The sequence below is a fragment of the Mesoplodon bidens genome (genome assembly GCF_964165515.1).
Source record: "Mesoplodon bidens genome assembly, chromosome: 10".
Classification (NCBI taxonomy): Eukaryota; Metazoa; Chordata; class Mammalia; order Artiodactyla; family Ziphiidae; genus Mesoplodon; species Mesoplodon bidens.
The window spans coordinates 74,360,655-74,375,077 of NC_138172.1; the positions used below are offsets into that span (position 1 = coordinate 74,360,655).

The window sequence follows — 14,423 nt, forward strand, 5'->3', positions numbered from 1 at the left end:
CGTCCCTCCGGAGCCCCGTGAACTACAAGTCCCGATAGGCTTCGGGCACTTAGCTCTGACTGCATGTGCGCAGACAGCTGCCCGCCGGAAGGATAGAGCCTGGTTGTGTTTATCTCGTTGGGGACCGAGTCGTCGGTTGGCGTGCAACGGGGTTCTAGGCTGCAGGCAGCGTGAGGACCCGCGGCCCCGCCCCGGCCCGGCCTGGCAGGTAGCCCGGGGTGGGTTGAGGGACAAGGAGAATTATAGGGGCTGGGGACGCCCATGCTTAGCGCTGGAGTCGTGGGGGAGGGGCCTGAGAGTGAAGAGGTGGGGGTGGGGAGGGAGCTAGGGGGATGATGGGAAAGGAAAGTGTTAATGGGGAAAGAAGGGCTCCGGGAGGATGGTGGGGAAACCAGTGGGGGAGACCTGGTAGCCGGAGGAGGCACTAAAGGAAATTGGAAAGAAGATCGGGTTATGAGGAGAACAGGGAAGCTGAGGATAATGGGAGAAAAGGGCGGGGGGTGTCTGGAGTTGTGCGGGAGGGGAGGTTGGGATGACTGGGAGACGACAGGGATAGCGTCACATACAGGGAGGAATATCTCTGGCGGAAAAGGGTCAATGGATATTAGCTTTTTTTCCCTTAGGGGAAGAGGGAAAATGGAGGGCTGTCGGGGTGGAGCTTGGAGTTGTGGGAGAAGGAAGAAGGAGAAAACGGCAAAGCTCTCAGGAGATCAAGAAGGGCCAGAAACGGGGAGTGAAAATTGCAAGAGAATAGGAAGGGGGGTAGGTACATGAAGGGAATTGAAGAAGCTTGAGAATGCGGCAGTGATGGAGGATGGGAGAGACCCAGGGATAAGAGGAGCCCCTGAGACCCTGGGGGCTTGTTCTCCACGAGCTTGAGTTTTTTTTTTTTTTTGGAGGAGAAGCTAAGGTTTTTTTCTCCACCTTTGGATGGAATTGCTTCTCTCTTGTCCTCTGAGTTCTTTGCTTTACCTTGATATAGCTGAAGTGGGGAGTGGAAGCTATGAGGGAAGATGGACTCCACTTCTTAAGCTCTTCAACCTCCTTCCTATCTGTCCTTACAAGCCCAGATCCAAGAGCTTTTGGATTGAGGACGGGAGTAATGAAGTGAGAGTGGTTTCCTGAGGGGCTATTTCAGGTTTGGCAGAGTGGCTATTTAAAGCATGGGGTTGGGGGTTGAGGGAGGTTGGGCAGGGGCAGGAGGGCTGGCAAGCCAGCTGAAACCTGTGTGTCTTTCTTGCGAGGGGCCTCCCTTACTTGAGCTTTTTCTGTGCCTGAGATTCTGCCTGGCTCTTCCTTCTGCCAGGGCTTCCTTTTTTTTTTTTTTTTTTTTTTCCCTTCTGCCAGGGCTTCTTGAACAGGGAGCAGATGATCTACCCAAACCCAGCAGGTGCTGCCAGAGCAGGCAGTGCCAGCTGCAGGATTTGCCTGACAGAGCCTTCAGATGTACCCATTATCACTAGGTTAGCGGGTTGTCTTTAAGAGACCATGTTCTCTCATGCCTGGGTCTTTTTCTTGTCCTGCCCAAGGGCATTTTGCTTTCCTTTCCCTTTCCAGTGCACACCCCCACCCCTGTCCCCTTTCAGAGACCCAAGTGGGAGAAGAGCTGCTGGAAATAGCTTGTTCTCTACCACAATGGCTAGGTTGGGCAAGTGGCACGAGGAGAAAACCCTACCCCCTCAATCCCCAGCACACACATACCTTTCTGGCTTAAGTTCTTGGCAGCATGCCAGGCACAGCTGTCAAAGGAACTCCTCATGCCTGTGAGGAGCCCTGGGTGACCCCAATGACCACAGCTCTGCTTGACAAGAGCCCCCTATGAGGGGCTGATCATCCATGGAGGTCCCTGTCCAGGATCAATCCCACCCCGTCCTGGATAGAGGAACTGTTCCACTCTAAAAGCCTAAAAGCTTTTCTGCTTGGAGGCACTCATGCCAGCTTTCAGTGGACTGTCTGGGGTTGGCTGGGCTATTAATAGCTCTGAGTATTTTGAGATCCCTCTCCCCACCTCAAAGAGCACGGAGATTCTTAGAGAGGTGGCAGTAGGCAGAGCAGAGTCAGAAAGACGAGAGAACTCACGGACCTTTGAAGGGGGCTTGGAGCTTGGGCCAGGCCAGTGACAGGGTGCGGCCGCCATGAGTAGGGGACAACCACGTTGAGCCCTTGATCGGCAGTCTGAGCTGGCAGTCAGGTCAGAGTGGCCCCACCCTTTGCTGTTGGAGAACACAGGGCCAGGGCTAGCTTCCTGACCTCAGCAGCTCCCCTGGGGCAGAGCCAGCCACCTGAGCTGTGGAGGGGTGGTGTGGGAGGGCCACCAGGGTGACACTTAGAGGCAAGGCCAGTCCTGGGCAGAGTTGAGCCAGGCAAAGGCTTTGCCTGAGGAGCCCGTGGCCCTAACTTGTGTGCAGGTAGCGAAGGCAGCAGGCCGTGCCGGGGGGGCATGTTGCTGTAACCAGTGGCCCAGGGGATGTTACGGTGGACGGTGCACCTGGAGGGCGGGCCCCGCAGGGTGAACCATGCTGCAGTGGCTGTCGGACACCGGGTGTACTCCTTCGGGGGTTACTGCTCGGGTGAAGACTATGAGACGCTGCGTCAGATTGATGTGCACATTTTCAATGCAGGTAAGCTAACTCAGGGACCATCCCTGGGTGCCCACATCAGGGAGGGCAGTGGGTGGCTGAGTGAGGTTTGATGGTGGCCCCCACAGCCAGAGGGAGTGGAGGAGACTAACATGTGGTTTGGGAAATTGTGGACGGCCTGAAGGGAGGTTCCCAGGGCTGAGCAGAGCTGTGCCCACAGTGTCCTTGCGTTGGACAAAGCTGCCCCCAGTGAGGCCCGCCACCCGCGGACAGGCTCCCGTGGTACCCTACATGCGGTATGGACACTCCACCGTCCTCATCGACGACACAGTCTTCCTTTGGGGCGGGCGGAATGACACCGAAGGGGCCTGCAATGTGCTCTATGCCTTTGACGTCAGTGAGTATGAGTCTCTGGAGGCTGTGTTCTGCCAAATGGTGCCTTGTGGGGCTGGGGAAGGTGTGGGCTGAGGGGGGCTGGGAATAAGGCGCCCCAGAGTCGAGGAGGGAGCACCTGCTTGCTTACTGGGACCACCCTCTCCCCTCCTTCAGATACTCACAAATGGTCCACACCCCGAGTGGCAGGAACAGTTCCTGGGGCCCGGGATGGACATTCGGCTTGTGTCCTGGGCAAGACCATGTACATTTTCGGGGGCTACGAGCAGCTGGTAGGTCTGGGAAGAAACTAGAGGTTTCCCTAGGGTGGGAATGAGAAGGAGGAAGGGGAATTGAAAGTAATGGAATGGGAGGCTTTGGTTTGCCTGCAGGTTCTGAGGTGGGAGGGACGGAGGGTCAGAGAGTGACCCCTGCTCCTCTCTTTTATTCCTTCCTTCACTTCCTTTCCCTTCCTTGTCAGGCGGACTGCTTTTCCAATGACATTCACAAGCTGGATACCAGCACCATGACATGGACCCTGATCTGTACAAAGGTTGGCCCTTCTTCCTCTCTCCCAGATCCCCACCCTCAACTTAAGGAACCATAGGGAGCTCAAACAGTGAAAGCTGACCCCTCCCCCTCCCGTCTCTGCTCCTGCCCAGGGCAACCCCGCGCGCTGGAGGGACTTCCACTCGGCCACAATGCTGGGCAGGCACATGTATGTCTTTGGGGGCCGTGCAGACCGTTTCGGGCCATTCCATTCCAACAATGAGATTTACTGCAACCGTATCCGTGTCTTTGACACGAGGACTGAGGCCTGGCTGGACTGTCCACCCACCCCAGTGCTGCCCGAGGGGCGCCGGAGCCACTCAGCCTGTGAGTGTCTGTTAGGTCCCTGCCGAGTCCCCGTCCCCCCATTGCCCCTACATTCTTGACATTCCTCTCTCCTTCCAGTTGGCTACAATGGGGAGCTGTACATTTTTGGTGGCTATAATGCAAGGCTGAACCGGCACTTCCATGACCTCTGGAAGTTTAACCCTGGTAAAGAGCACTGGCCCTAAGGGAGGGACAGGGAGCAATTGAGGGGGCGTGGAAAAGAAAAGAATAATCCTGAGTGGGTGAGGGGCGGGGGTGGAGAGGATTTCTGGGCTAGCAGGTGTTGAACCTCCATTTAAACTTCTCTTTAGTGTCGTTTACCTGGAAAAAGATTGAACCGAAGGGGAAGGGGCCATGTCCCCGCCGGCGCCAGTGCTGCTGTATTGTTGGTGACAAGATTGTCCTCTTTGGGGGTACCAGGTTAGGAGGAGAGAGGGGAGGCTTCCAGGAAGGGCCTAAGCCTGTGACTAACATGGGAGACATTTGAGCGAGAGGGTCTCGTGGGTGGTCTTCACTCCTTCCTTCATCTCTCTTTTGATCCCTATAGTCCGTCTCCTGAGGAAGGCCTGGGAGATGAATTTGACCTCATAGATCATTCTGACTTACACATTTTGGACTTTAGTAAGTACGCTTATTCTCTAAATGCTTTTGCCGTCAGGGTCCCTGTCTTTGGGTGGTGATATCCAGGACTGGACCCTCTCCTCGGCTTTGACCATCTCCCTCTCCCCCACTCCTCCTTTAAAGGCCCTAGTCTGAAGACTCTGTGCAAACTGGCTGTAATTCAGTATAACCTGGACCAGTCCTGTCTGCCCCATGACATCAGGTACAGTGAACGGTTGGAAAGGAGGGACTGGTTGAGGCTGAGTGGGCAGCACAGGCGTGACCTGACTGGCTTGGTCTCAGTGTGCAGGAGAGAGAAGGTTTCGTTCTGGGGTGTACTTGTGGAGAGGGAGCTAGAAGGAAATAGGAAACTGTCAGCTGGGTAAGGTTTGTGGGAAAAATGTCCAGTTTTCAAACCAAGCTCACAGGCATCACTTCCTAATTCCTGAGCTTATGCAGTTATTTTTGTTAATATGCTGAGAAAGTTTGATTAAACCTTAGAACCTAGCTGCAGAGGAAAAACAAGTTTAGGAGCCTCTGGATCACATGAATTCCAGAATTAAGGGAGGCCCTTCCTAGCTCCTTCCCTTTGAATTCCATTCTTAGGTGTAAATCAAGCACTGAAAGTTGTCTTGTGTATAATTGTGCCCTTCTGGGTCATTCTGCGACACTTTCCTCTCCTTGATTCAGTTCAGCTTAATTCTTACTTGCTGAGGGTCTGTGTGTTCAGTATTTGGTGATAGAGTATACAAGGCTGGACAGATGGATCCCAGGCTGGCCCAAGACGAACACATGTGCAAGTGCCTAGTACCAAGTAGAGTAGAGCCTTGGCATAAGGAGGTACTTTGTAGAATGACAGTTGTCAGAAAGAGAGGAATTTAATTTTAATATGGTGGGATGGCTGGGGAGGGCCTCAGGGAGGATAGGAGAGCTGAATCAGGGCCTTAAAAGGATGGGAGTTGAGAGCAAAACCTGACATTCCTGGTGGGGGGAGGGGCATCCTGGTTGGATCTGAGCAGAGGAGGAAAGGTAGGTTGGGACGTTTATTGAGATGTATACACAGATGTTTTTCTCCAGGTGTTGGGCACAAGAATATCAATAGGTAAACATAAACAGGAAGTCCACATGAGCTTGCAGGTGCACTAGTGGGTGGTAGTGGATTTGGTGGTGGGTGGAGGCCTGATTGTTAACCCTCATAGGGCTGTAAGGAAGAGGTGGCCGTGGGTGGTGGAGCTTTAGGAAGTTGAAGGTACTGGTGTGTTCGTTGCTTTGTTTGAGCAATTCTGGCCTTGGGGGCGGAGGCTCCCCCTTCAGTCCTTTCTGCCTGTCATTTTTGGCCTTCCAGGTGGGAGCTGAATGCCATGACCACCAACAGCAATATCAGTCGCCCCATTGTCTCCTCCCATGGGTAGGAGGAAGTTTCTGCCGCCTCCCTTCCTGAGCCTGCTGGTGTCTTCACTGCCCTTGCCCATCTCTCCCCCACCTGCCCCTTTGGACCCTGGACTTGGTATACCTCCACATGGAGTTGCTGGACTAGAGGTGTTTTCTGTGCTGTGAACTTAGTGGGGAGCTGCAGGGGGGAGGGCTAGGTCCCTTCCTCCTTGGGCCGAGGGCCCCTTCCCCTTGGTGCTCTGTCCCATTCACCTCCCTCCAACTGCTCCTGGGCCTCTGCTCTGCCCCAGGTCAGCCATGCTCTGCTGGGAAGCGAAGGGAATGGGGAGGAGGGAGAAGCAAGCAGTGTCAGCCTCAGGAGCTTCCCCTCCCCACCCCTCTTTCCACCTCTTCCCGCTGCTTGAGCCCTGAGCATTGATTGGGAGCTGAGAGGAGTTGCAGCTGTTGGCATGAAATCTCCTTCTCCCTGACCTGGGGAGGGGAGGACCAGCAGATAATCCCACCCTTCATTGAGCTGTTGCTGTACCCTGATGCTCTCAGCCAGCTCAGATTTTATAAAAATGAATTGAAAGTCTCCAAACGTGTGATCTCTTTTGTGTGGAATAGACAAGGGACGGCAGGGGTTTGCAGTGGGGCCAGGGTGCTGAGGTTCTGGCTTTTCAGCCAAGAGCATTAGGAAACCAAATACCACCACGGCCTGGCCGGAGTTTCTCTTCGGCGCGGAGTGCAGCCCAAGCGACAAAAGGGAGGGGGCAACGTTATTTACGGTGGGCGCCCTTTTCCGCCCAGGGAGGGCTCCCCGGCCGCCCACCAGCGGCCCGCCCGGCGGTGGGCAGGATCTGCTCTATTGTCACCAAGCCTCGCGGACTCGGCCTGCCGGAGATGCCGGAAGGAGCGGGGCGGGGCGGCGGCCGCCGGAGCGGAAGTAGCGCCATTAGTCTTCGGCGCGCCGTGCGAGCAGATGCTGAGTGCGAACTCCCGGGAATGGGCGGCCTCCGGGTCGCCTCGCGGGGCTCGGGACGGCGGGGGCCTGGGGCCCGGGGACCTGCAGAAGGGTGAGGGGACGGCGCCGGGCCGAGGGGCAGCCGCGGGGGCGGGGTGAGGGGCTAGTGGCACCGCGTGTGGTGCGGGCTCGGAGCCTGGAGACGCCGTGACCGTGAGACTCAGTTCTCTGAAAGATGCAAACACCGGGAGCGCCCCCAACGCACTGGAAAGTGGGGAGTGAGAAAGGATGCTTCCTGGATTAGGACATCCTGAGCAGTTTTTTAAAGGGCGAAGAGGGTTTTTCGCAGGGAGGAAACGTTATGTTCAAAAGCAGAGTCAAGAAAGGGGATGGATTGTTGGGGAAGGCTTAGTAGGTGAGGATTCAACAAATTTTGCCAACATTATTGAGCATCTGTTGTGTGCAGGCACAGTTCTAGATGCTGGAGATAACAGTAGTAAATAAAGCAGCACAACACTGTCCTCATGAAGCTTACCTTTTAGGGGTTTAAAAAAACCCAAGCAAATTAATAAAAGACAATAAAACACGGAATTGCAGATTTTTAAAGGGTAAATTTTTTGAAAAAGGTGATAAGAGCTTTGAAGAGAAAGCAGGGAAGGAGTTACTGTTTTAAGTAATCACAGAAGGCCTCACTGGGTAGGTGACATTTGAGAAACCGTTTGAAGGAGGTGAGGGAGCAAGCAGTACAGCTGGAGTAAGTCTTCCAAGCAAAGTCAGGTGCAAAGGAACTGAGGTGGGAGCATACCTTCCTGCTTAGGAACTGCTTGGAGGCCAGTTGACTGGAGAGGAGTAGGAAGGAGGAGATGGTAGGACATGAGATTAGAGCCAAAACCCAGGCTAGGTCACATGGGGTCTTCAGGCTAATTACAAAGCCTAGAGCTTTTCCTCTGAGCAAGATGGAAGCCATCGGGGAGTTTTGAGTTCTGGAGTGACATGACGTGTAGGATATGTATGTGGAAATGAGGTGGGAGTGATAAGATTTGCCTTTTTCTGTTTTGGAAAGAGAAAGTTATTTTATTAAAGACTTAAAGTGAAAACTTCAGGTCTGAAGTAGTTTCCTTTTGTAAAAAAATCTTTATTGGGAATATGGCTGATTTACACTATGTTAGTTTCAGGTGTACAGCAAAGTGAATCAGTTATACATATACATATATCCACTCATTTTTTTATTTTATATTATTTTTGGCTGTGTTGGGTCTTCGTTGCTGTACGTGGGCTTTTCTCTGGTTGCGGTGAGTGGGGGCTCCTCTTTGTTGCGGTGCGCAGGCTTCTCATTGCGGTGGCTTCTCGTTGCGGAGCATGGGCTCCAGGCGCGGGCTTCAGTAGTTACGGCACACGGACTTAGTTGCTCCGCAGCATGTGGGATCTTCCCAGACCAGGAACAAACCCGTGTTCCCTGCATTGGCAGGCGGATTCTTAACCACTGTGCCACCAGGGAAGTCCTATCCACTCTTTTTTAGATTCTTTTCCCATATAGGTCATTATAGAGTATTGAGTAGAGTACCCTGTGCTACAGTAGGTCCTTATTAGTTACCTATTTTATATATATCAATACTAGTGTGTATATGTCAATCCCAATCTCCCAATTTACCCCCTCCCCAGGTTTTGCTTTTCAGATGCCTCTCCCAGGCTGAAGCGGGGAGCATAGCTTTGAGAGGAGTGAGACTGGAGGTTGGGAGAGCAGTGAGGAGGCTAGAGTACTGATGGAGGTGAGAGGTGCTGAGCGTATCCTGAACCAGAACAATGGCGATGGTAGCTGAGCAAGGGAGACAGAGGTCCTTATGGGGAAACCTGTGAAGGAGTGATTTAAAAGAGCCTTACATACACACCTTCTTTAGCAAGGTGAGGCCCCAGGTGCCTGGAACCGATGGGGAGTTAGGTGTCAGTGTAGCGCCATTACAACGTGTGCTGCCCAGGACCTTCAGTGATGGGTCTGAAGGGGATGTTGGAAAGGATCAGTTACCTAAGGAAGATGGGATGGCGTCTTTGCATCAGTGGCAGATGCTGAGCTGAGTTGCGGTTCCCTCCCACCCCCACCTACCTTTCACAGGCACATCTCACATGTCATTTGAGGAGCTGTTAGAATTGCAGAGCCAAGTGGGGACTAAGACGTACAAACAATTGGTAACCGGAAACAGCACTAAGAAGCAAAGTGCCAGACCACCTGTCCAAAAAGCATGTGTTGCAGATAAACACAGGTGAGGCGCAAGGCCTGCCCCAGGAGTTGGAGGGTAGCTGGGACCTTGAGTAGGTGTCTGCTTTCTTGGGTGGCAGGTGGGAGGCCTTTGACAAGACTGGAGTTCCCTTGACCTGTTTAATTTCTCCACAGGCCCCTGGAAATGTCAGCCAAGGTCCGGGTGCCATTTTTGCGTCAAGTTGTTCCCATCAGTAAGAAGGTGAGGAGGAGCCAGTAAGCTCTTTCTCAGTGAAAGGAGACTGAACAGTTCTTTTATATTCTCTCTGTTCGCTCCAAAGGTAGCCCGGGACCCCCGCTTTGACGATCTGTCAGGGGAATATAATCCTGAGGTGTTTGATAAAACGTATCAATTCCTAAATGACATCCGAGCCAGAGAGAAAGATGTGAGTAACATGAGATTGGTCTGTGGGGATTCCGAGTGGTGAGACTAGAGCACAGGTCCGAGAGTCAGGCAGAGGGGAGCAGGGCGCGTCAATTTACTAGCTGTGTGATCATTGACAAGTTACTTAACCTCTTTTTGCTTCAGTTTCCTTATCACAGAAAGATAATAATTCCTGTCTCATAGTGTTTATGTGAGTTAACATATGCGAACCTCTTAGAATAATGCTTGGCACAGAGTTTCACCTAACATTTACAGAATGCTAACTGTCATACTCATCTTCCAACGTGGAGCTTGTGAAAAAGCAGCTGAAGAAGCGCCGTTCAGGGGAGGAGCGTGAGAAACTGCAGCAGCTGCTTCAGCAAATGGTGAGTAAGTCAGAATACGGGGGAGGGAGGTGAGAGCAGGTCGAGGCAGGAGGTGATTCAGTCCCTGCTATTCACCTGTCTCACCGATCTCATCTTTGCTCCTCAGGAGCAGCAAGAAATGGCACAGCAGAAACGGAAGCGGCAGCAGGAGCTGCACCTGGCCCTGAAGCAGGAGCGGCGGGCTCAGGCCCAGCAGGGCCATCGGCCATACTTCCTGAAGAAATGTGAGTGGGGCACAGCTGTGACAGGCTAGTTACGGGAACAGGGGTTGGGTGGCCATAGAGGCTAGTTACAGGAACAGGGGTTGGGTGGCCATAGAGGCAGGATACTGTGTTGGGGGTCCATGAGCTCCCTAAGGGAGGCATGAAGGCTGGATCCCATGGTAAGTTGGAGGAAAGTAGAAATAGTAGGGAGTTGTTGTTTGTAACCATTCTTGTATCCCTAATGACTATGGGCAGGGAGTGTCCTTTTTATCTCTGTCCCACCCCCACATATGTGGGTAGGGCACAGAGAAGGAGCTCATAGTTGGTTGAATTGAGAAAGAGTAGATTCATAGAAGTCAGCTTGCTTACACATGCTGGTGAACTCCAGATGAGTCACATATCCCTGCATAGTGGTTGAGAATTACTGACCTGGGGAAAGGGAAAGAAGCGGGCTTCCTCCTTTGCTTACCAGCTTTCTTTCTCCTTGTCCTCTAGCTGAGCAGCGCCAGTTGGTCCTAGCTGAGAAGTTCAAGGAGCTGAAACGAAGCAAGAAGCTAGAGAGCTTCTTGAGTCGGAAGAGGCGCCGAAATGCAGGCAAGGACAGAAGACATCTCCCTTTGAGCAAAGAGTAGTAAGGAGCTGTCCTCAGCTCTGCCACTGCCCCAGTGAGAAACGCATCTGTGGGGACACATTTGGTCTTGGCCCGTTCTGGTCTTTCCCATTCAAGGGCAAGGGTCACAGCTGCCTGGGAACCCAGCTGGCTCAGAGATGACTAGAGGGCTCTTGGACTGCCTGAGGGCTGGACAAGAAGAGCAGCTCAGCCCTCTGCCATTCCACCCTTCTTCTGCTTGGATCTGGGTCATCATGTCCTCAAATCCTCCCATTCTTGCCTTAAAATAATGATTCTGGTATAGAAGGAAAAGGACTGGTGAGTGACCTTGAGGCCAGCTGAAAGCCATAGAGTCTCTGAGTGGCTCCCGGGACTGGGACTTTATGCAGGAGCCAGTTCATAAACACTGGTGTCACTCATCTTTTTATTCTGCTTCTTTTGTGGGTGGCCTAGAATTACCATTTCAGGGGCCACGTGTTGGATGGGCAATAAATCTCATGCTCCTACAAAGTGGGAAGTCAGATCAGAGACCCTTCCTATTTAAACTGAACAGATGACACAATCATTCAAAGACGGAACCAATCCCACAACTCATCTACTTAGCTTTGGTCTTGGATGCAAGGGGAGGTAGAAGGTGGGGACAAAAATATGATAATATGGGGCTTCCCTGGTGGTGCAGTGGTTGAGAGTCCGCCTGCTGATGCAGGGGACACGGGTTCGTGCCCCGGTCCGGGAGGATCCCACATGCCGCAGAGCGGCTGGGCCCGTGAGCCATGGCCGTTGAGCCTGCGTGTCGTCCGGAGCCTGTGCTCCGCAACGGGAGAGGCCACAGCAGTGAGAGGCCTGCGTACCGCAAAAAAAAAAAAGATAATATGTGAGCACAGCTGGCTCTCAGTACTGTTTGGGTGGAGAATTCATATTGCCTATGTGGACTGGAAAATCCTCAAGCTGACAATTCAGTTTAAAGTGATCTCAGGTTGATAGTGCCTTTAGGCACCTGGCAGAAGCAAATGCATTCCTCTCTTTAGGACTGTACTTTAAACCCAGGCCCCAAGGAATTCCTTCAGATAAAATTTCAAGGAATCTAAGCTTACAGTGAAAACAAGGGGAAAAAAAAACCCATAAGCAAGGGTCATTAGGAACAACAGGCAAGAGAATCAGACCAGCAAAGACTGAGATGTTAGAAGTATAAAATACAAAATATAAAATGTCTTACGTTTAAAGCTATGACTGATGAAAAAATTATCAAAAAGGATCAGATTGATAAAAAAATTTTTAATGAAAAATATGCTATTTGAAGTTAGAAACTTTATGGTTAAGCTGCAGATTAGACACACCTAGAAGGAGAATGAACTGGCAGTAGATGTGAAGTTACACAGATGGAGCCCAGGGATAGAGAGAAATGGAAACTGAGGAAAAGAGGTTAAACAACACGGAGGACAGAGTGAGGAGATGTGAGACAAATCAGAGCTCCAGAAGGAGAGAGTATGTTAAAGGGGATGAGAATTATAATTGATAATTTATGAACCCTAAGAATCAGGAACACCAGTTAATCACAGACGGTGGGGTTGGGGACCTAGATAAATCACAAAAACTACAGAACATTAGAAAGATTAACATCTAAAAAGCAGCTATAGGGAATTCCCTGGCAGTCCAATGTTTAGGACCCAGCTTCCACTGCAGGGGGCCCTCTGGTCGGGGAACTAAAATCCTGTGTGCTGTGTGGCGCAGCCAAAAAAGTAATAATTTAAAAAATAAAAAGCAGCTGTAAGGGAAAGGAAGAGGTAGAATTAGAAGTTAAGACATCTGTTATTGCTTGATGCTTCTGGGATGGGGGAAAAGATATAGTTCTGATGACAGAAATGCATAAAATGCGCTTCTCCCAATGATTGTTAGATGAGGGCTCTAGCTACCAGGATAGTTCGCCTGTCCCAGGGGGAGGGAGGGAGCCAGTGCTACAGGGTCCCCAGTGTCACGTGTGTCAATCCTAGTTTAAAGCCAAAAGACCGATTCTGGCTGATAAAAGCAGAAATAGACTATTGAACTACTGGGCTCACAGAAACACTAAGAAGGCTGGAGAGAAGCTCCAAAAAAGGAGTGGGGGATAGAGCAGTTAAAAGCACTGTAAGTCCTACCTGGGAACCAGTGTTGACGTGAAGATGTCAGTGCCGACACCAGAGGTGCCCCACTTCCCCCTGCTCTGCTCTAGACTGAGGCGTTCCTGGCAGAGGCGTCGAGTCACCTGGCTGCAAAGGCGATGCTGGGAAAGCCAAGTGTCTGGTCTTTCATATGGTGGGAGGTGGGCTCTGCCTTCTCCCTAGGTTTGTGGTAGGGAGTTTCTAAGCACAAGAAGGGGGTTCAGGTGAAGGGCAGTCAAGAAACCGTAATGTATGTCCACCACACGGCTGTATTGGTCCCCAAGCCTCCAAACTGCTACTTTTGCCCTTCAACGAGGAGCCAGAGGAGATGGAGAGCTCTGAGCTTCAGCTGTGGGTTGGTCTGGTTGGTTTTGGTTTTTACTGTTAAAAGCTTTGTTGAGATATCATTCACATACCATACAGTGTATCCATTTAACGTGTACAATTCGGTGGTTTTTAGTGTATTCACAGAATTGTGTGACCATCACCACAATGTTGTAACATTGGTGACACCTCAGAAAGAAACCTGGTACCTTCTAGCAGTCACTCCTCAGTTCTTCCCAATCCCCCCAACTCTAGGCAACCACTAAACCACATTCCGTCTCTAGATGTGCCGATTTGGGGACATTTCATATAAATGGGATCATTATGTGGTCCTTGGTGTGCAAACCAGCTAAAGGGATATACGGAATTGAGGCTGTGAGGATGGTCTCATACGGGGATCAGGGAAGCAAACTTTCATCCCCTGAGTCAGCCAGGAAGTGTTTGCCCTGTAGAGATGGAAAGTCCTGAGGGCAGGGAAGGAGGCTCAGATCTTTACTGGTGCTGGTGAGAGAAGGGTAATCAGGACTGCTCGCCTGGGTGGCTGGATTTGGGTACCAGATCAGGCAGATCAAAGTGGGGTTAGACTGTGTGTGGAGGACAATGGGCAATGTAGGAGCTGGACTGCAGACAGGAATGTGCAGGGTTTTGGCGTCATGGCTGGTGTGCTCTTCCTTTAAGGACTGTTGGAGGTTTGTCCATTGCAGATGAGCAGATGGGTACCCTGTGGGAGACTTCGGGGCAGGGTGACTGAGTGGGATGAATAAGGGGTTGAGCGAATGCCGTGGATGCGACTAGCGGCCTGGAGCTCAGCCCACACCAGAGCCCGTGGGGGCAGCAGCAGCACAGGAGGTGGCAGTGGGACAAAGTCCCACCTGGTCCCCGCATGTGGTGCATGCTGGCCTGGCTACCAGAGCCCGGGGGCTCTCTGGGTTTCTGTGGGAAAGGATAGGCTCATAAAGAGCATGAACCCAGAGAAGCAAAAGGCGCCGGCCCCACAGAGCTGGCTCAAAAAGGAGGACGTGGCCTGGGCCAGCGAAAGAGAGTCAGGCCATGATCTCTGGCACAAAGGTGGAGGAGCAACCAAGTGACAAAGTGCAGCAGCTCCAGTGTGCCCACTGCTGCCCCGGCCTGATGCCGCCTCAGAATAGAACGGACCAACAGGGCGGTTCTGCTGTGAGAACCACCAACGGCACCACAGGGCCACCACACTTTGCTTTGTTGCCTCATCCTGGGCATCCTGACTCCCAAGCCCTGGCCGCTTTTTCCCTTACAGAATCTATTCCGTATGTCAGTCCTGGGTGGCACCCAGTTCGCTACGGCCAATGTGCCCTCTCCCACCACCTGACTCTTCTGTAGCTTTTTCCTAGTCACCTAGTCATGGA

At 52.1% G+C, this 14,423-nt stretch overlaps 2 protein-coding genes across 3 annotated transcripts; both read left to right on the forward strand.

The window, feature by feature from the left end:
* Positions 1–62: 62 nt before the first annotated feature.
* On the forward strand, positions 63–6,393 carry KLHDC3 (kelch domain containing 3). Of its 2 annotated transcripts, none has more exons than XM_081246990.1 (11): positions 63–208; positions 2,409–2,621; positions 2,800–2,976; positions 3,129–3,244; positions 3,433–3,504; positions 3,614–3,827; positions 3,906–3,992; positions 4,139–4,247; positions 4,375–4,448; positions 4,572–4,650; positions 5,840–6,393. In XM_081246990.1, the coding sequence occupies exons 2-11, from the start codon at positions 2,468–2,470 to the stop codon at positions 5,982–5,984; spliced, it is 1,227 nt and encodes a 408-aa protein (XP_081103116.1). In that variant the 5' UTR covers positions 63–208; positions 2,409–2,467; the 3' UTR covers positions 5,985–6,393. The 2 variants fall into 2 exon arrangements, with proteins under 2 accessions (XP_081103116.1, XP_081103117.1); XM_081246991.1 differs by having other exon boundaries at positions 5,773–5,986.
* A 346-nt stretch (positions 6,394–6,739) lies between these two features.
* On the forward strand, positions 6,740–11,089 carry RRP36 (ribosomal RNA processing 36). Its single transcript, XM_081246992.1, has 7 exons — positions 6,740–6,874; positions 8,873–9,020; positions 9,152–9,218; positions 9,298–9,402; positions 9,692–9,766; positions 9,873–9,990; positions 10,465–11,089. The coding sequence occupies exons 1-7, from the start codon at positions 6,781–6,783 to the stop codon at positions 10,599–10,601; spliced, it is 744 nt and encodes a 247-aa protein (XP_081103118.1). The 5' UTR covers positions 6,740–6,780; the 3' UTR covers positions 10,602–11,089.
* The last annotated feature ends 3,334 nt before the right edge of the window (positions 11,090–14,423 follow it).

Excerpts from the sequence above, each read along its gene's own strand:
- KLHDC3 (XM_081246990.1), top strand. The coding sequence starts at position 2,468 with ATGTTACGGTGGACGGTGCACCTGGAGGGCGGGCCCCGCAGGGTGAAC. Across the intron at positions 3,505-3,613 it reads GGACCCTGATCTGTACAAAG|GGCAACCCCGCGCGCTGGAG; the intron begins GTTGGCCCTTCT and ends GCTCCTGCCCAG. Across the intron at positions 3,993-4,138 it reads CCTCTGGAAGTTTAACCCTG|TGTCGTTTACCTGGAAAAAG; the intron begins GTAAAGAGCACT and ends ACTTCTCTTTAG.
- RRP36 (XM_081246992.1), top strand. The coding sequence starts at position 6,781 with ATGCTGAGTGCGAACTCCCGGGAATGGGCGGCCTCCGGGTCGCCTCGC. Across the intron at positions 9,021-9,151 it reads TGTGTTGCAGATAAACACAG|GCCCCTGGAAATGTCAGCCA; the intron begins GTGAGGCGCAAG and ends ATTTCTCCACAG. Across the intron at positions 9,219-9,297 it reads TTGTTCCCATCAGTAAGAAG|GTAGCCCGGGACCCCCGCTT; the intron begins GTGAGGAGGAGC and ends TTCGCTCCAAAG.